At 37.3% G+C, this 22329-nt stretch overlaps 1 protein-coding gene across 6 annotated transcripts in view; it reads right to left on the bottom strand.

Annotated features, from left to right (window-relative positions):
* LOC146306594 (basic helix-loop-helix ARNT-like protein 1) overlaps nt 1–16953 on the bottom strand; it is a 32060-nt gene extending 15107 nt beyond the window's left edge. For 2 of the 6 annotated variants that reach the window (XM_084710703.1, XM_084710704.1), the window contains exon 1: nt 16876–16953. Coding sequence is in view for 4 of the 6 variants with exons in the window: in XM_084710701.1 (XP_084566827.1) it covers nt 10884–11064 (181 nt within the window). In the remaining 2 variants the exon portion in view is untranslated. Of the gene's footprint in view, nt 1–10883; nt 11115–16875 lie in introns of those variants that run through there. The other 4 variants (XM_084710700.1, XM_084710702.1, XM_084710701.1 and 1 more) reach the window with 3 other exon arrangements.
* Nucleotides 16954–22329: the final 5376 nt, after the last annotated feature.

Here is a 22329-nt window from a genome sequence, read left to right as displayed (position 1 = left end):
CGTACTGCTACTAATTATTATGGCCCTTCCTTGCTTCCAGGAAAGTCCTACGAAGCAGACATGCATACAATAGATCATATCTTGTGTGTCTGCCATTTTTGAGGTAAGTTTTTAGGTCAAGTCTATGAAACCTGTCTTTGATTTGAAACTAGTGGAACTGTAAGACAGCTTTGTTACAACCTGGAAACAGTCCATCAATATTTTGAAAAAAAAACTTTTGTCCTAAAAAGCCTGACTTTTTATGTAGGCAAAAAAAAATCAAGATCACTCATGAATGTGTTTGCAGTCAAGGCAGTTATTTTTAAAAGGCTTATATCTCACTGTGGAATGTGCATCTAACTGTGGAAAAAGCCGCATGCCACTTTAAAAGCTGACCTATGCCTGCCAAAACATTTCACACACACACACACACACACTTGAAATGCCTTGGCTCCTGCTCTGTAGTCATCTGTTTCCAGGCGAATTCTCGGTGCACTGACTGAAGGTTGCCATTGAATGGCGCCAAATCGCAGGCTATGCTCTGACTTTATCACTTAAAGAGGCACGTGAGAGTAAATGGGGTTTGGGCTATCGTCTTACCTAACGCTTATATAATGCGGTAACACTGACCTACTTCCCTCTCTCACACTTCAAACTGTGACATCCATTTGGGGAGAACAGTGTAGATAAAAGTGAACAAAGCTTTTGAGCGTGACTGTTGACCATGGCTGACCCATATTCTCCTCCTGCTTCTCTCACTAAAGGAGAAAGTTATTGATAATAATGGCAAACTTTTTCTAGTTATTAACCCATATTTTTCTGCTGGTTTTATAATATAAGCTGGAAGACTTCAAAAACACAGTATTTTCAAGCTTAAACTGTAATTGTAATACTTATGCTCAACTTTTGCACAGAGATACATGAGTAACACTTTATATAAAGATTCCTAAAAGGAAACCTATATATAAATATGTGAGGGAAGAGTATCGGAGAGGTCAGAGACCCTCGAAAAGTCAAACCTCCAACACAGCAGGCTTTTACAAACTCTGGTTAAAGCATGAACAAATAAACACAGAGAATAAATGTCATAGCAGATGACTTTGCAATCCTGGGGCTAGAAAATGACTGCTGGGAAATAGCAGGGTCTCATTTCCGGTTAAAAAACTACGTGGTATCGGAGCATAGACACGTGTACTTGCCGATACCAGTATAACCCATTTTTTCAGCTGGTTTTATAGTACAAGCTGGGACAATGATATATGTATGTATGTATGTTTCAAGCTTAAAATGTAATTTCAATGTTCATCCTCAACTTCTGCTCAGAGATACAAGAGTAACACTTGTAACACTATATAAAGATTTCTAAAAAGAAACCTAGCAATTAGCCTGTGAGAGAAGCATATCTGAGGTCAGAGTGACCTTTTACTCAGGTAGAAAAGTAAATGCCATAGCAGATGACTTTGTCACCCTGAGGAGAAAAAAATGCCATATGGGACGCTGCTGAAAAGTAGCAAGGTCATGTTTTGGGTCTAATAAATTATGTTGTGTCAGAGCATATACATGTGCTCTGATACCCATACCAGCATAACCCATTTTTTCTTCTGGCTTCACAATCTAATAAAAACCACAGTATTTTTCAAGCTTAAAATGTCCTTTTAATGTTTATCTTCAACTTCTACACAGTGATACATGAGTAACACTTAATGTAAAGATTCCTAAAACGAAACCTAGAAATAAACCTGTGAGGGAAGCGTATCTGAGACGTCATAGTGACCCTTTGCACAGGTAGAAAAGTCAAACCTCAAACAAACACAGCAAGCTTTTACCAAAAGGCACAAATTTTACAACTCATTCAGCAGTGCATTTAATTTCTGTGATATTGACACAATTTCCTTTAATCCCTCCAGAGGAGTTTAGTGGGTCATCACTGACGCACAAGTGGAATGTGGGAACGAATATCCCTTCCACCCACCCTAGCTCTCCACCGCTGATACAGCACAACACGCCGCTTCTAACGTCACACTCTTTTTCCTGTTTCCTTATTAGTCAGGAATTTTTTTCCCTGAGGCAATCTGCATGATCCCCGCTGGCTGGTTGGTTGAAACGTGCCATCTAGGAAGCCACACCAGTGTCTGTTTTGTGTGCTGCCGAGAGCAACAAATAGACTGTCACGTTCTGATTCACAGCCGAGCCAAAAACTCAGATCGTGACGCGAGTGCTGATGAGAGCGGACGAGCCTGCAGGGCAGCACATGACATACCATATTACTGAGACACAGAAACATAGAAAGCCACCCATGGTGGAGATGCACAGGAGTGTAACTAAACTCAGTGTGGGCTGGAGTACAAGAGCAAACACGATATGACCTACATGCATTTCTGTACATTTTCTAACAAGCACAAATTTCACCCCACTTGAATGACTTCAAGATATTTGGCAGGGGAAAGTATAATATAGATGTCATGATTAGAATTATAGACATTATATGTATGGGCAGGAAAATTCCTCTATAATTACAGTGAATGCAGCATGTAATTTGATACAGTACAAACCACCGCGTGGAAAACTCAGCAATAAAAAGTCAAATACACAATAAAGAGCAAGACCAGCAAAGTGACTAATACAATTCCGAAGCATCTGACGATCTCTAACTGGTTTCTGAATCAATCTTACGATATTAGGCAATACTATTAGACATAAATTAGGGGAGACTGGGGGAAAATTGCAACAGGGGACAATTGAGAGACACTCAATTCCTCCTTAGAGTGACAGCACTTACTCTGCACATGCTCAGTAGGATTCTCTCTCGTTCTGTGGAACATGATTTTTGTTCTGCTGTCTAATATTTAGATGACAATTTCATCTTGTGGGTATTGGTTTAGAATTAAACATGAACAAGCTAATTAAACTCTTATTTACCACTAGACTGCTGTCTAGTCTTCTGTAAAAACAGAACAAGATGAATCACACCATTATTAGATATTACATCAGTAATGTGATTACTTTGAGGTGTGCTTTTATTTGAAATTTTTAGTCTTGTCCTTATTAATGAAAATATATCAATTACAGGGTGTATTTTGGTGAGTTATGAATTAAAATGTTTAAAAAATGTTACAATAGCCCCTAGTGTCCAGTAAAGAGGATATTTATGCAGACAGCTCATTTCAGTCCTTAACTCAAGCTCAAAATGTCTTGCTTGAAAATTCCACAAAAGCAATGCGAAGCCTGCTATGTTTCCTCCAACACAGAGCCGAGTAATAAAAATAACAGGTTGTGAAAGTTGAGCAGGGGATGTTGAGCGTGTGTCCAAACAGCATAAATTACAGTGACAGTCTGTGTTAAACAGCCAGAGCAAAGATCTGCGAACAAAGTTGGACTATTGATGTGCAAATGTGTGACTAGTTTTTTAACTAAAAAAATACTAGAACAAACTGGTGAAAGATTTCCTGCTCTGAAAGTGAGAAACTGTTAAATATTCATGAAGGTATGAGAGGTACTTCTGTATTTACTTCATTCTTTAACTACTCACTGGACAATTGTTTTCAAATTATATAATTCACTTTTGCAAGACTACAATAATAATACTAAAAAAAAATATTCTCTCAATTTGGCTGATAAAGAAAAAAGGAGTTAGCTTCAAAAATAAGGTGTGTACCATTCTGAAAAACAAAGAACATAATTTAGACACCATTTATGTAAACTTATGTAAGTAGCCTAGTTTAAAGCAAGACTGTAACTTTGAAGAAAAAATACAGTTTAAACTGTATCCTCTTTATCTTAATAAACTGATTGAATTTTGGAGAAATAACCTAATATGAACAATCTGTAGACATTATAAATACAGTAGCCCTGGGACTATAGGTTACATGCACTCATATGCTTTTCTCAATATTTTCATACAAGCACAGCAAAAAAAGAAAGTTAAAATGAAGGCAGTGTCTCCCTTTAAGCAAGAAAAGGGGAAATTATGAATTATCTGAAACTATTATGTCATACTTACATACCCACTATGGATGTTAATGACTAATCATGAATGGACTAATTGCTGTTAAGAACTTAACCAACTAAAATGTACTAATCCATAGTTTAGAAATGGCAGTAAGTGCACATCATTTGACATGCTTTTCTCTGAATGAACTGTTTATTGCAATCATTTACAATCATTCATTGTGTTTTAACACTTAGCACTGATTATGTTATAGAAGATAAGCGTAACATAATTTTAATCATGACCTCAACAGTCAATCAGTTTAATACTGTATGCTCCACATTGCATTACATTTTGAACTCCTCTTGTATCAGTAACACGGGCTCAGAGTAATTCCCCCATATACATTTTAAAATGAGCTCTATGTTTTTGTCATTAAATTTGTCATTGTGAAATAACAACCATCAATGCAACAGATGCATCTATATGAGTAAGAGAAGCTGTGATTTCACTAAAGTGGGTCTATAAATGCCTCTGTCCTCCATTTCTCCCACTCTGAGATGCAAAGGCATAGAGATTGTATAAGGTTTCTACAACAGGATGTCGTTCATTAAATCAATACCTTGGCAGAGACACAGAGAATAAACCATTCAGATATAGAAGACAAACATATAATTGCAGATGCAAAAACCTTCATCCTCAAAACATCCTTTCAGTCTACAGATATTCAGCATTTATCACCCCTGACTGAGACATTTTTCTGTTTTTCAAAGGACAGACAGTCTGTATTCACAGAGCTGTTTTTTTGCAAAACCTCCAACTAGAGCATACAAGAGCGCTTCCTTTTGTTGATGTTCAACATGATTAAATGTTTCAGGGCCACAGTTTCCAGATCCATCAGCAGTGCCAGGATCACTCCCCTTTGTAGTTTTATTAATCCATTAGTGCTCAATGCCCAGACCACTAATGTGTACCTACAGATGTAAACAGTGACTTCCTTCATTTGTTACCCTTCCAAAAGGAAATATTACATTACCTCTGCCAAAACTTTGTCCTTTCTCCTTCTTTATCCTATAGATTTTTTTCAATTTCCCTTTGTTGCAGTTTCCGAAAGTTGTTTATTAGTAATACTGTACTAAGAGCTACAACAAACAGCATTTTCATTACTGATTATTATTTTGTTATCATCTGATTCTTTGATAAAAAAAAAAAGAAAGCATAAAAGAGAAGTTATATGACTCCCAGTTTGCATTTCGGGAAGAGACATCCAATCACAGAGCTTAAAATTCTGTCATGTGCACCACTAAAAGTAAAAGTTTATAAAAGTGATTTTATAATCAGCAGCTTAAATCTGATCATGTTTCATTTTGGGTTCAACTTTGGTTGATTTCAGCAACTATGGTGACACATAGTTGGCACAGGCTCACCCTAGAATCTGATTTACATCTGATTATATAAATTAGCCCAAATTTACAGCAAAAATAATCATGTTTACAGCCTGAAACAAAAAACAGTTTTGGTCTCCATAGTAAATTTACCTCATTTATTATGCTATACTGACCAGAATCTCTGTGACTGTCATTACATTACTTACTACAAAGAGAAACATTATGACCACAAAAAGACAGGAAAATAACTACAAATACCCTAATTTTAGAGATTAAAGCAACTACAAAGAGACACAACACAAATACAAACATACGCAAAATTACAAGGGGAAAGAAAACAACTACAAAGAGATTCAAAACGACCACAAACAAACTCAATCTCCTTTGTCAACCACATACAGTTTTCAACCGATCGCAGCCACAAGATCTGCTTCACCTATAGAATATAACTGAAAGAAACACGTAAGAATCAGATCATAAACAATCAGATTCAATCAGGCCACCTCTCTGGCTCAGCCTCGTCATTAGATACTGCTTGTACTACTATCATTACAAGTACCTCTCAAGTACCTCCTTTACTGCTATTATTATTCTGATATCCTGCTGCTATTATTAGCTGATTGTTAGTCTGGCTGAGTTCCTCCGAGAGTCCACTGTCTCATAAACTGTCCACGACTGTAGGCTATATGGAGTTACAAACAAACAGCAGATATCATTGATATTATTTAATATTAGAATATTACAGTTGTTAATTTCGTCTCCCCCAAGATAAATCCTTGATCACGTATGCATATGTGGTAGTTAAAGTATATGTAGCACTGGGAGTAATAGCATTTGTTACAGCAACACAGTACGTTACAGTAGTAGTAGTATGAGTAGTAAATGTTAGTCTCTCAAGGAAGTTGCAACCACGACAATTCCCTCTGAATTCTGCATGAACTTGGAATTTTGTCCAAACTCATCTCAATGAACTGACTCATGTTTTATTGTGTACTTTTCTGTATTAACTGTATATTGTTTGATACAATCTTTGTCATTGTAATTTGCATTTATCAAAGCCCTGAGGACTTTTTTTTTTAATTAATTTTGTGCTCTTTTGACTGGGTTTGAGCTCCAAAAAGATTTTGCTTCTTTGTGGAACACCCCGCAGTTGCACTTCTTCAAATAAAGCAGATTCTGTCAGAGGTTTTGTTATCCTAAATCTTTTCGGTAAGGTTACTTAGAGCAGAGTGTAGTTTTGTTCTCCCTGGAAAAAGTTGCATTTGATTTTCAATGAATTATACAAGAATAGCACATTTTTGCAATATTTTCTTGGTGCCGCAATTTCATCGCAAACGTGCATCATCAGATAAGGCATTTTAGGCCATAACAATCACCAAAAAAGCCACCAAAATCCTGGAGGGACTAAAATGCAGCTGCAGTCAAACTATAAGCAGTAGTAAAAGTAGAAGCAGTACTAGTGGTTGTAGTGGTTGTGGTAATATTAGAAATACTGTTGTGGTATTATAGCTGTCTATTTCTTCTGGTTGACCTTCAGTGATACTGAACAATTTTTTGACATATGTTTGCTCATACAGGAACAGAGAAAATATTCCACAGAGTCAATATTCTTCTTAGGAATTTGTCTATAGGTGGCCTTTGTGTAACTGGACCACATGTAGAATACAATCAATTTTAATATTTCTGTGTGTATTCTCATGTAAGCTTGAGGTCAGTATCTGATCCACCGGAGACGTTATGGCAGAGCTCAGAGTCTGAGCTTGCTTCTAGGAATATAACCACGAGTACTGTGGTTTTGAATGGATGCAGAGAAGGCAGGCGAGCCTTAAATCCCACAGTTATGGCACAGTATGTTCTAGGTTATTTCTGGTTGACTGACCTACAATTCTTGCAACTCCTCACAAAAAGCAAGCAGCTGCAGAGCATGTATGGGAATATGGGAATATGAATCTGGACTATGAAAGTTATACACAGCAGTAACTGAGGCTAGACCTCTTATTCCCAGAGACATGCAGTCAGCCAAGCCAGCCACTTTGTAGGGTATGTATTTCTCTTTTTTTTGTGTTCCATTTAAATACATCATTCACTTCAAATGCAGAAACCAGTCAACAGTAACCAACAAATGCATTTAAAAGTCTGTTATCTAGTTTCATGGAGATACAGGGGCTAGATCCTGCACTTTAGAACATTTTAATTAAATTAAGCAGCTGAAAAAAATTCACTTGGTGACACATTTTTTACTTGTTGGTTTGCATATCAAAGTCCATATTTAATTTTCACCCTTACATATTACTGGTAGGTGTAGATATCAGAGGATTAGACTAAAATTAAAAAGCTGATTTTAAAAAAAAAAAAAAAAAATCATCTTGTAACACAAATAACTACAGACATTCATTTAAAAAAAAGTCTTGAAATCCTCCCCAAACACAAAAATTATGGTATTAAAACTGAATAAAAGTTCATTTATCCACACATTATGTCTGATTTAGTGCAGTGGGGCTTTGAGAAGTGTTCACTGACTGTTTGACAATTTAATATTTTACTTCCTCGCTCTTTTAAAATGTACTTTAACAGTTAATGTGTTGGTATGATATTAGTATTCGAGATTTAGGAGCCTAAATCTTGTCTTTTAAATTCAAAAAGCAGTCAGTAAAATGTAACTGTGAGTGTTAAAGGCATTCGGAGAGAGCAACTAAATGGAAATAAACATAATAAGCTTTAATAAGTAGCATGCTTTGGAATAAACCAACTGCAGCTGTGTCTTAACGGTTCATTTGCAGGATTTTTCATGAAAAACATTCCATAAGCTCAGACAGGAGGATGCTTGGTTCAAGACTAAACAACCAGCAGCAATTAGATTAGACAGATCAGCTATTACTTTTTTTTTTTACCTTTGATACTAAGGGACATTGTACTGATATGGTTTTGAAACTAGTTTTTCATTTCAAATATGTACTTTGTATGTGTATTATTTGTATCATAATGATTATTTTCCCATTTTAATTTCTTTGCTTTAAATTAATTAGGTTTTAGCCTAATTATGAAACAGAACGCTGCAGGTTCTCTGCAGTATTGACCAGGTTCTAAGGCTTGTATAGATGTCTATCCTACAAAAGAACATCAAGGCAATAGTTCATATTTAAGAGCCTATTAAAATGTTCCTTTAGAGTTTTTGTGGTTAGAGGTAATAATGTATTTATGCTGACTCTAATTCATATATAGATTACTATTTTTCAATAGGCAATCTGGTGGCAATATTAGGTAAAAAAAAAACCTCAGCAGGGGAACCCTAAGGAGGAAGAATTAAAAAAAAAAAAAAACCTTTCTTTCATTAGTAATCCTTCCAATGTTCCTCCATATCAGCCAAAATCACAAGGTTTACCTCTTCTGCACTTTTATGGTTACTGATGGAAAATCAATATGCTGATTTGACAAAAGATTTCCTAAACTAACGCAGAGAATCTAGATTAAAAACTGTCAAGGAAATGGGTAGAGGGGGCTTTGTTTTGTAAGAGAGATTTCAAACAGCTTATATTATAGTTTTAAATACACATAGATGAAAAGGCTATTAAAACATCACTGAGCCACATGGCCCAGTGTAAGCATCCTGTCTTTATGTGCTGACATACTTTTCTATTAGAAAACAAACATATTTCACTCAATTTAAGTGTAGAATTATTTTAAATCATCTAGTTACCACTAGAATAAGTTGCCTATAGATTTCTGAGTGATATCAATTAATCACTAAAGTAATTTTTCATGCAAAAATGTAAGAAAAAGCTGTTTTCAGCCTCTTATATATGGATATTTCCCACTTTTCTCAATTTATTATTATATTAAACTAAATATATTTAGTTATGGACTGACAAAACAAGACATCTTGAACTTTGATATCCTAGGAGGGACATTTTCACTATTTCCTGACATTTTATGAACACTGCATTGCTTATAAACATGAAAATTAACTTTCTTTGTGGATATTTGACAACTGCAAATTAAGCAAATTATGTACAGGGACAAGTAAAAATTGACTTTGCGCAAGTAGATTTATGAAAACATTCTTATCTTAACCCTGCAGTAATGTGATTACTTTGAGGTATAATTTTATTTTAGATAAATCAGGTTAATATGACATATTTTTTCAGTGTTACAAGTGCCCCCACCAAGGATGCATTAACTGTCATATTATAGTGGAAATATTTTAATAGTATTATTAATTAGTCCATATATACAGTATACAGTATGTTTCTTATATCAAAGTTGACTGCTGTCTTTTAAGTAGTCTGTAAGTTACGAAGGAAAAAGTAAAATAAATAAATAAATACAAATAACTGTGGTCTGCCCTAGAAAACAACTTTCTTTGACAATTTTTCTGTTTAGGTAATTTTTTTCTTTAGTTTTTTATTTCACACTTATTTTGAAAATGCAAATATCTGTTTCCTATGTCAACAAAGGCCCTTTTGAATTGAAATTGATGTTTTACTGAAGAAGGTTATCAATTTAATAATCAAAGACAGTTTATAGTGTGGGGCTGAAAGTGAAGAATTGCTTCATCACATCATTGCTACTGTAATGATTAAAAAGACAGATAGGATCTTTTAACAAATAGTTTCTAGTTTCTTTTTAAAGCTCCTCTGGTATTTCATGGAGTTTGGTTTAGATTTGGAGATAATGTTGTGGCTCTGGCTTCCAACAGTTTGAATAGCGGACATGACCGCAGCGCTCCTCGGTGTGGCTGACAGGCGGCAGGGAAGGACTGCCTCCCTCTGCTGCACGGCGCAGGCAGCGATGCTCTACTGATCTACTGACCCAGTTTTGAAAGAAGCTGAACTAGAAAGAATACGGGGACGAACCTCGTGGAACCACGTGACCAACTAAGCTCCCTCGAGGCCAGTTTAGTGAAGGTTAGGCTAATGAAAAAACACACTTCTGACAGGTTAGATGGAAAAAAGGAGGGCGTCCACGTCAAATGAAATATGTGGGCACGGTTAGCGTAATAAAAATATGTTTGTTTTTATGTTAGGGGAAAACTGTCGTCATGGTGACGGTCACGTGCTTCCATGAGGTTTGACGGAGCATTCCCTCCCCAAAACGGAACAAAGCACCCTCCCGCCCCTCCTCCGCCGCGCGCGCCCCGTCGGAGACGAGCACGTAGTACGGAATAATGAATGGACAGACTTCCCCCGGTGCGACCGGGTGCGAATTGGTAGCCTATTTTAAGTACAGTAGGTTAGTAGGCAGGTGCTGGCTGCTCCCGTTACCAGAACGAGGCGGTGCCGCCGCTACTTTGTCAACATAAAAGTTATATTCGCAAAAACATTATCAGTAAACCTTACTTTTAAAGACGCTAGGGTCGCTGCCTAACGTGAAACTGCAGCCCAATTAGTCGTACGCGGCGGCTCAAGAAGTTCAGAAGTATGTCTGGTACTTTCTGAAGCATTAACCCACCTCTGTTTTGATATTTCTGCAGCCAAAGGATATAAAAGCAACAACTAATCGCTCCTTAACAACTATCCTACAGTAGAATGTAAATTACACACAATTGACGCCCCATTTATCCCCCAAGCAAGCCGTCCCCATGCACCTACCTGCCGGCCTGTCCGCCGTCCCGTCAGAGCCACCGGCTGACATCCTACAGGCTCGAGCCGGTGTCTGCGGTGAAGGCTGCGGAGGAGGCGCCGCCGCGCATGTGGAGCCACCGGCTTTAGTAGTAGTACAGAACAGATGAGGAGAGGAGGGAGCTGTGGAGTGTTGTATAATTGACTTCATTTTTTTTCCCTCACCCTCCTCCTCTCCATTTTTTTTTTTTTTACAGAAGAGACGAAGTGGGGGGGCTGAAGAGGAGGAGGAGGAGGAGAGGGGGGCAGAAACGTGAGGGACGGGTGAGAACTGAACACTCACGAGCTTTTAGACAACGCCGCGAAGAGGGAAGAGTTCAAACTTGTCTCCTCCTTCGTCGCCTTTTCGGTTCATTCATGCCAGCGTTTACTTGTCGGAGTAAACGGTGCTTTACTAGGACAGCTGCCTGTAGTGCATTCACTGAAGCTGTCTCACTCATGATTCAGCGTTTCTGTCAACCAAGAATAAAGCAAAAAAAAAAAAAAAGGAACAAGTACAGTCTGGTCTGTTCTCCATGAATTTAAGTGCGCTTTTATTTAATGCCATAAAACATGAAAAATAGATGCAAATATGAGTGCCTCGCTTTTGAACAATATGTTCTGATTTGCATTTCCCACCACAGAGCCTGTAGGCTAAACCGTGACGCAGACACCAAGTTAGTTGTTCAAAGGTGGATTGTCTACTACTAAGGCACGTGCACCAAGATTGCGACACCGCTGATATAATTTTTGATAGATATGCTGTGAAACGGTGCCAGGCAGACAAACCCTGATGAGGCGGTGACAAATGATTCACTACTCCGATCGGTGCTACGCTGCTTTTGGTGACCTGAAAAAGCGCCGTACGCGCGTCACCGATCTGACTTGATCTTGACCACTCACTTGGTTTTCCCAAAACACGGCGGCGATAGTGTAACGTCTCACTCTGTCCTTATTTTCTGGCACTGTGAATGATCATTCAGCACAAGCGCACATATTAATAACCGGAGGTATTAAAAGAATCATGTGGAAATAAATATACTGTCTGTTTTTTTATATTTGAAAGATCCATATGAGATATTAATTTTGTTTGAATTGCATTATTCCAGATGTTTTTTAAAATGATAATTTGTGTCTTATATATATTTTTATTACATAGTAAAAAAAAATACTGAAAAAGTTGATAAGATAAATATACTGCTCATTTCAAAAGTTCAACTTTAGGATCAGCTGTGGAAGCAATGTTCATCATAATATATTATTTGATGTATGTTTATTCATGTGAATTTCCACCACAAGTTTTCAGATTAATTTAGTGGAGTAAAGTGTATAATATAATACAGTGAAAGGCTCAACGTAACATGACAAGTATGAAAATGTAGCCACCATCCAAATTGTTTTATATCCTGCAGTTTGTGAGAAGAGACTGCTTAAAATTGTTTGAGCAAAATACCTTTCTCACAGCAGCCATATTGATATGAAACAGTAGGGCAAACACAGGTGTTACCAATAATAATAATTAAAGTCCCGTTCAATTTACTGTAGCAGAGGCTTTCCAGTGAGCCAAGAGGACTTTAATTAGTATCATTGTTGTGTTTACTCTACTGTTTAATGTCAAAATAGCTGCCATGAAAAGGGCCTGTGAGGTTTCTTTGCCTACATTACTTTCTCTAACACGACAACAATATATGTGAAAAAAGACAAAAAACAAAAAAGTACTCAGTGATACTGGAGATTGTGCCCTCGTTCACCCCAGTTTAAAAAACACTCAAAGTGATACATCACATCCAAAGTTGACGATCTTCGGCTCTCACCTACATAGTGTAATTTGAGACCTTTGCACGAGACTTTACGTAAGAAGGAAGGCTGCACGTGCCAGCGAGAAACGTGTTGACCTATATATTATATAACTGGACGATCACGTGGCGACGGTTGGTTCGTTAACCCATTTAAAGCCCGTCCGTGGTGAAAGTACGGTCCGCCTGCGCTTCTCCAAACCGGAAACATTGTCATCGAGCAGGAAACACTAGAGACATGGATAATAACTAGTAACAAACTTTTAGAGGGTATCACAGACATTTCACGTCATGTCAATAGTGATATGATATCATAAAATGAAAAGTACCATTTAAATAGCTCGTGTAGCCTACACATACACATACATAACAAACATACATATTCACTAATAAATAATACATTCGATATATTTTCAGTAATAAAGACAAGACTAAAATATTAAATTTAATGCAAGACTTCAGAGTGTTTTAATTGCACCCTTGGCTGGGCTGAAAAAATAAAGTCATCAAAGTATTTCAAATAAAAGCAAACCTCAAAATAATTACATTATTGCTGTAGTAAATAATAATGGTTTTGTTTTGTTTTGTTTTGTTTTGTTCGTTTGTTTTCTTGCAGGTGGTTCATATTCTTCTAGATGTTAGGGATCTTACATGTTGGCATTCAAAACAAAAGACTAGACAACCAATTCAAGTGGCAACTGTAGATTTTAAATATTTGTATTTAGTTAAAAGTAATTTTACAATACAATTTAGTGAAATATGTTGTTTTTCTAACAGAAAAGTTTGTTATCACAGACCAACGAGGTGCTTACAATGGGCCATGTGGCTCAGGCGGTGTTAACAGTGTTACAACTGTCCCTGATCTTGCAGCCATGAGAAAATCCCCTATGCTTGTTAGCAACATCTACCTTAGCATAGTTTGTTCATGTAAAAATTTGTGAAGTGAAAGTTGATATAAGCTTAAAGTCACAATCATCTAAAGTTCTTAAGTTCAGACAACAGAGGCTGCATCCAAAAAGTAACTTTAATACCTCAAAATTAGTTTTTTGAAAACTTTTGCCAAGGTGCAGAGTAAGTGTCATCACTCTAGCATATTTAAGATTGGAAGATTGAGTGTGTTATAATCGCCCCCAGTCTCCCCAGTCATTATTATTGAAAACTATCATTCATAATAATCCTTCTACTAATAATATAATAACACTGGGACTTTTTCATAATAGCCTGATGTCTGTTCTTTTCTTTTTTATGTGTGTGTCAGATGCACAAGTAAGAGTTTGTTTTTATTTTGTTTGAATTTATTACTTAAGATTGAAATATATTTATGTAGGCTAAATATAGTGTAGTTTATTAACTTTTTTGCCATTACAGCATATTCCCTTTAAAACAGCATGGTAATAATGCAGGTCTGTAATTAGTTAAAGGAGTCACTGAGTGATAAGGTCTAATCCCGACTCCAGGTGTGACATACTATTTGCCATGTTGAATCCTGTTTGTGACCTTTCTGCATGAGTCAGCTCCGCCCCTGCAGGCTTTCCTGAGGGCAACACTGTCCTTTTTTCCTACCATGTTCCTGGTTGGTGTTTGGTCTGCAGTTACCGAGCCAGAAAATATTTTGGATGTCCTCATTTTATCACCAGCATGGTGATGGTGAACAGAAAAACATGGGTCAAATTTCAACTTGAGGAAAACAACTTTATATAAGCCAAAAAAAAAAAGGACTTTGATATCTTGACTCCAAAGGTTTTGTTAGTTAAATGCTCTGCAAATTAAAGTTGTGTAAACTGAACTGATTGTACCCTCCAATCAAATAATCCACCAAGCACCTGCAGTCTTTTTAGTGTCCAAAACTAGACGTGGAAAATTGGGCCATGTTTAGTCTGTCCGATTTGGTCCATACTTTGCACAAAAATAAACATTGAAATTTGGGTCTTGTTTGGTCTGTCCGATTTGGTCCAACTATAGCTCAAAATTAGATGTTGAAATTAGGGTCTTGTTCGAGTCCGAATGTAGTCCAAAATCAGAAGCTGACATGTGGGTCTTCTTTGGTCTGTCAAATTTTGTCCACGTGGCCCAAACATAGACATTGAAATGTGGGCTGTGACAACTTTTCACCTTTCAAGTTAAACTAAAATTGGACATCGGTGGGACATCCTTGGATAGTTGTGTTTTCAATGACAGGAAAAAGAAGTCTTTTCATCTTTAACTTTTAACCAAAATGAAACGTTTCTTAGGTGACCAGCAAAACCGTTTTTTCAACGTCTTTCCATCCAAATTTTGCTGAGTGGGAAAGAGAAGTAAATACTAAGTCTGTAAAGCAACACATGATAAATTGAAGTGCTTTTCAACTTCAGGTGAAAACAGCAGGAAGATGGTGGATGTTAAGGTGCATTGAGAGATAAAAAACGACATTACATCCTATCTTTCTCTCTTTTGTAAACTTTCAAATGGCGCAGAAGAATTGAATGGAAGAATAACTATAGTTATATGAAGTAATTGTTCTGTTCTGGTAATAACGGGGTCATGTCGAGGCCATGGCTCTGTCACCTGCGTGTCACGTGCGTTTCCTAACACGTAAGTAACCTGGTTGCTGCCAGCTTTAGTAACCTGATTTAAGGGAAACCAGAAACCTGGTTTCCTTAATCGGGGTAAGGGATTAAAAGAAACCCGGTTAACACAAGTAGACTTTGGCTGGGGGGAAAAAAACTTGATTTCTTTGCCATTTATGCTCGTAACCACGTTTGTAAGAGTGAGAACGTGCCGGACTTCTGACAAGGACAGGTGTGTGTCTGTGACCGAAGTGCAGCGGGACACGTGTAGGTGCGTACATGGATCTAAAATAAATACAAAGTCGGATTAAAACTGAAGTTAATTATACATAATTGTCCATATCCGAAGATCAAACTGCACATACCACAAGAATATTTGTCCAGTCCTCTGCAAAAATAGAATTGAATTCAAACAATAAATGACATCTGAAACAATTTGGCATATTAGAACAGCAGCAGTAATATGATTACTTTTAGGTGGGCCTTCATTTGAGATACAGAGGATTAATGACTTATTTTTCCAGTGTTAAAATATATCAGTTGTATTGTTAATTAGTACAGCAATGTTTTCACTTGAACTCCAAGCTTATTAAAGCTATTTTTAAAGATGGCTCAACTATTAGTCAGACTGCACTGTTTCTGTCCACAGAGAAGCATTAAATCCTTTATTATATGAATGATCAACCAGTCTTAAAGGAGATGAATAGTTTTCACATAACAGCTGTTGTTAAGCTATAATCCAGACTGCCCATTCATAAGATCCTGACCAGCTGAAAATGCACTAAGAGCTCCCTCTAGTGGCCCCAGTGAATCACAGCAACAAGCTGTGCAACTTAAAGCAGAGGGGAAAAAATGCTTCTGCAAGGACTAATATAGTGGATAACACTTTAGTTTCAGTTTTGACACTTATGTCCGATTTTAATTTAACTTTTAAAGAGAGAGAAATCAAAAGTCTGACTTTACACTCCAGTAGATCCTGCATTCATACAAGGTAAAATGATCCTCTATGACTGTATTTCATTGCATCAGTTTATTTTGTTTTGTATAGACCACAGATCTTAGATTTTACTATTAATTTTAAGTATAATCATTTAAGAATTATTATTATTGCAGCTGCAGGTTACATTTAAAAATTAAATCACATTAAATTATATTCAGCCTGTTTGGGACAACAGATTATACCAGAGGGTTTCAGTGTGAAGCGGGCCTGGTGGAGCTCCAAGCAATTTCAGGGGAGGCTTAGTGAATGGAAATGAAAAAATATTACATTACTTATCAGAAGGATATCACATTGTGTAGTCTAAATTTGTGGTTTGGTTAGAGGGATTTTTCAGAGACACAGTATTGAGGAAGTTTACTGTTTTTCCACCTCCCAGACTCTGAAACTAATAAATGCCTTAAGAGTTTTTAATGCATGTAGTGTGGTCTGATGTCAAACTCCAATAATGGCTCAAAAGCTGAGTGTCTATAGGATTAAATAACATAAGCGTGATCCCTTAGGCATCCACGGATTCAACGAAACTAAGCAAGTTAAGTCTTTTTCTGAGGGGAAACCCACAGTCTCAGGCTTTAAAAACCCCTGGATTATGCTAACGACCATTTCTAACAATAGCAACATGCTGTACAAGATTACTGAATTACCTTGAAGACTTAAGAAGTTTCTCTCGGCGTCTGCACTCCGTGTGTTTATGGGATGTGTGGTCTTCGTTTACCTGCCCCTCTCCCCCAACAATAAAAAAAAAAAAAAAAGAAAACCTTCAGACTTGTTGTGTTTAATTTTATTATTTTAAGCATTGTATCAACATAAAAACTCATCAGTGTGAATGAATATATTAATGAGCATTTCCTCCTCCTCTCCACGGACAGTTTCCTTCAAGTGTCTACAACAATATGTACACAGCATTACACAGAAATACCTCACAACATAGTCCTGGCCTGTGGAGGTTTTTTTTTTAACCTTTTACAAGCGGATTCTTGCTTTAACAAGGGGGAAATTACATATATTAGCTTAATCACAGGGCTTTGAGGTTTCAGAGGCAGAGACCATTTACATCTAAAACTAGATTCTAGATGCGTGCGGACCTTTTATCTTTTATGTGTCTGTCAATTGCTTTTTAAAAGAATAAATACACCTTTCCCTGCTTTCTGAGTTAGGAAAAGGACGTCTCTGTACATCAGTCTTGAAACATTATGTAACTGATCTGACTAATAACACCCAGGGTGAGTTACTAATCTGGTTTGGTCCATCAAAAATGAATTGTTTAGCTTAATTCATGATAAAAGTGAAACATTTCCTTAACTCTTCTCAGTCTCATGGAGAAATAATTTAGCTCCCTTTAGCTAAAGTGGCACAGTCATGGATTTCAAGTCATTGTGGACATATATAGAATTGTATGGATCCCACAAGTACAGTATTTACCCTCCTTTTTCATCTTGTGTGCATCTAGTCTAGAAAACAAAAAAGTGTGATCATTCCTCTATTACAACACAGAACATGAGTTTGACATTGAACACGGTCACACATCACCTCACAACAAAAAGCACTGAGTATCTACTTTGTGAAAATGCCGAACAGTTGCACTCACACGGTCACACTCACACGAGTTCTTCATGAACAATCTTAACGGTTTGGCTGTGAAATAGGGCGTCAAAATACTGGCCAATCAGGGTTGTCTATCTGATGTGACGCAGACTGTTTGACTATAGGTAATTAAAGGGGCACTCCACTCATTTTTAATACTGTGTGTCTGTGGCAAGCAGTTCAACACAATGATGTTTAGTAATGATTTGTTAATTAATGATGTAAATGACATGTATGCTAACTGTGCCTATTGATGAAAGCGAATCAGAAGAGAGTCTTGGTGATGGTGTGACTAAACATTTTACAATGAAAAAATCTGTTCCTACCATCAAACACTTGTTTTTTAAATGAGTTTGGTTTAACAGTCAGTCCAGTCTAAAGACCACCGCGAGCAGAGGGTATTTTAACAGCAACAATTCACATAAACTGAGCTGACCTACCCTCTAATAATAAATCCTAAAGTAACGTAGGAAATGAAGCTACAACTGATTTGTTTCCTTCTTCTTTCTGCTCATAGTAAAAGGCTGCATAATAAGCACAAACGGCTGTCAAAACAGAGACAGAGGTTCCCCTTCATTTACAGTAATGTCATGCTGGACAGACTAACAGCTAAATAAAGTATCTTAACAACTCAGTCCCTATTTCTTTATTTTTTTTCTTTATTATGACGCTGATCATTGATGGACGTACCTGAGTGGCTATTGGGTTTGGGCTCCTAATAGCTAAAACATGGTATTCCTGTCTAATGCTATTAAACTGGGAATGACCTCAGAATTTGCATTTCCAGCAAGTGAAAGTAGAGGGTTTGCTTTCACCTAAAAGGGGGCGGGGCATGACACACAGGTTAAAAAAGATCCTGGATGAGCTTCTCTCATCTATCTCAGCTTGGCTTTAGCAGCTACAAATTACTAACCTGGAGGCTGCGTTACAAACAAGGGGCGAGTTTGAAAGGAAAAAAAGCAGGGACAGTCGGATGAATGTGGCATTATGGGAAGTGTAGGATTCACTCTTTTAGGAACTAGCCATACTAGGGACTACAGTAAAGATACCTCAGCCACTGCTGCACTCATTTTGACCAGGGATGCCCTGATCACTTTATTGGCCAATAACAACCTTTTTTTTGTTTGTTTTGTTTTATTATAGCAGCTGGTATAGCAGCATTATAGGTCAAATGAGCCATTAAGCCAGACCAGACCAGTAATATCCAGTTTTACAACAAGGTTTGCAGGTGACTGAGCTGCTCCTGAGTGAAACATAATAGTCCATTAATGAGAGTGGAGCTGGAAGTCACAGCATGCTCCTGCAAATGCTTCACAATAAAAGCCTTGTTCAGAAATTACAGCTTTTGTCAACTGAAACCTTAGAGGGCTTTTATTTGAATTGCTGAAGCTGATTTATTTGAAATGGATACAGGGAGTGTTGAGTTGGCAAATGATTTGACAAAACAAGGTGCGTAACTGATATACAAATCATTTGAAGGGTGCTCCTTTAGCTCAGTTAGCAGGCGACAAGTCTTTTGTGACACTGATCAGTTTTCACAGACGGTGTGCATCCTGATTGCGCATTTTTACTGATGACAATCAATCTGGTTATCCCTAATTTTGACCATTCTTCTTCTAATTTGTCTCCTGTGTGTCCCCAAGCTTTATGGAAGTCCAATACTAAAATACTGGAGTGCCCCTTTAAATTCTAGGAAAAAATAATTGACAGGAAAATCATCCAATTTAAATTCACTGAATATTAACACAAAATGTCATTTATGAACTTAAAAAAACAAAACATGAAAAATAATAAATAACATAGAAATATGCACACCAGTCCACCCTATTTGTACATTGCTTTTGCTGTTTGAAAAACATTTTTTTGTTATTTTTTATGGTGCATTCTTGGCCAATTTTAACAGGTCTACCTGAATAAAACAGATAAAATATAAGAGGGGCTGATACAGGTGAAGTGTAACAATACACCACTGTAATTTATCAAACTACGAGACTACTTTATTCATCAATTCCTCAGAAATAGCACCACTAACAGATTAAGATGGGATTCCTGTGATGGCTACAGCTGAACTTAGTCCAATACGGTGAAGTCATCTGTACATTTCCTGTCCCAGTATGTACATTTAGAGCCTTTCTCGCATTCTGACAACATTTTGACGACTCCGCACGCTCATGTTCGGATAAGTGTAGAAATAGAAAATGGCAAATTATTCCATTAACCAAGTGTAGCTCTCTCGGAAAGGTAGTTTTGAGTTAAGTGCAGTACAGTAAGCGATGGCTACATCGAGGATGATCAGAGTTCTTTGGTAACTACTTTTAGCGCTGTGTCTCATCACAACTCTGAGCAGACATGATAGTTACGCGGGATGTTTCGTTGAAAAAGACAGGCCTGGTGTTAGCTTTTTATGGTGAGGGTTTTGTTGGAGGAAAAAAGACATTTAACACATCCGATGGACATTTAACTTAAAATTAACAGACAGTTATGAAAACACAAACCACGTGTCCAAGATATCCACCACGTTTATCTATTCATATGTAGTTTCTCACATCGATTTCCGTTTAATCTTAACTCAAAAAACAAGCAGACTTTGTTCATTGTGTTTGCCTTGACACATTGTGTTTTTATGAGCCCCTTGTTTTATTGTATAACCATTTTTCTCTACACTGCCTTTATCACTTCACGTTTTATCACTCTGCAGACATACTAAATACGACACATCAGAGCTTTCAGTTGTTGCTTTCCCACAAGCTTATAATTTTTCCTTTTAGCATTCCCTGTTTGTTTTCTCCTATAAACAGCTTTATTATTTCTACTGGTAATTAATACCTTCTGATTAATCTCCAATAACATCGCTAAAATATTTAGTTAAATATTTATCAGCTATTTAAAGGCACTTTGCATGTTTTTATCCAAAGAGTGTAGTGATTGGCTCTGGGGCTTTCTAGAATTAAAATCAGGGGAAATATCAATTACTGCAGCGCTGATCTGAACAAAACAACTGGCTCTAAAGGGAAGTGACACACTCTGCTCTTTGTTTGGCATGAGTGAATGGGCAACACTCCAGAGTAACGGCTGTCAAGTGCAGGGTAAACTGCATTCACACGTTTCCTGGCAACAAGTCGTGCCTCTGTGAGAACGGCAGCAGCAGCGCTGCAGGAAGTCTCGCCCCACAGGGCCGACACAAAGTCGCACTGTTACCAACACAAGTTCAAGGAGGATTCCAGCATGATTTGAAGTTTTGCTCATTTGTTGTATTTTTTTTTTTTTAATCCCTTTAGTGCTAATTGTTGCTGAAAACAATTAGACACGTTCAAATCAACCTCCTTCACCACTGTGAATAAGAGGCAAAAATATAATAAGAACTTTTGAAAGAACTCCCGTGTCACTTTTTTTTATACATATAAATGTATTATTATACTTCTTCCAGAACCTGACAGCTGACAGCCATGCTGGCAGCTCCTTGAGGCTGCAAACATCAACATAAGAACAACCAGAGACAATTTTAACATGTTGACGTTCACCAAGTTTAAAGGGGCAATATGTAAGACATAACCACTTGTCGATTCAGACTCTATACAGATAGGGGGCAGCATATCACCAGAGTAACCACTAACTGCTGCTCACTACACTCTTCACAAAGTTGATGATTTTTGGAATAGTGGAAAGACAAACAAAGACGGTTTTGGTGAGTTTCAGCTCTTAGTTTGTTAAAGGAGAAAAACTTGAATTCAAACGGTGTATGAATGAATTTTTCTGTTCAATACGGAAATCAGGAGCTTGCTGCTTACACAGATCTGAAACTAAGGATGGACACCAGAGTTGTGCTGTCGCTCTTTGGCCTCTTTGGGTACAAAGTGGTATTATGAGACAGGACTGGCTGGGGCTAACTGTTTAGCATGCTAACATCAGTAGATAAGAAGTAACAGCTCTGACCTTATATTGCATATTGCTCTATTTTTTTTTTTATTATTATAATTATTTTAACATTTGAAACTAAAATTCTGGCCTTATCTTACACACCGTCCCTTTAATGTTCCAACCATGTTCACCATCTTAGTTTAGCATGTTAGCAGTATGCTAACACTTGCCAGTATTGGCAAAATAAAAAAGACATACTCAAATTTCATGGCAAACCATCCAATAGTTGTTGCAATATTTCATACTGGATAAAAGTAGCCAACGGACATTTCCATCCCTAGAGCTATGCTGCTAGCATGGCTAAAATTGTGTGATTTTTCACACTGATGCCATTTTTCTCAGTGGGAGTTACACTTAATTATGAAGCAGAACATGAGCCAAAACCCTGGAAACCATGCTGGAACTTCCCTTTAAAATCCATGAACAGAGTGGAACAGTACAGGTGAGAGAAAGTGAGGGATCCCTGTTGTTACTCACTAATCTTTCAGGGTTTGACTACAGTGTACAGAGCTTGTCTTCTGTTTGCATCGGAGCTAATTTAGCCACCAGTGTAGAAACTATCGCTGTGAAGATGTCGAAGCAGTGATCTGTATTCC

Source organism: Lutjanus erythropterus, chromosome 22 (genome assembly GCF_056507025.1).
Source record: "Lutjanus erythropterus isolate fLutEry1 chromosome 22, fLutEry1.hap2, whole genome shotgun sequence".
Lineage (NCBI taxonomy): Eukaryota > Metazoa > Chordata > Actinopteri > Lutjaniformes > Lutjanidae > Lutjanus > Lutjanus erythropterus.
The sequence above is the reverse complement of the archived record's forward strand: the minus strand, read 5'-3'. Positions and strand labels throughout refer to the sequence as shown.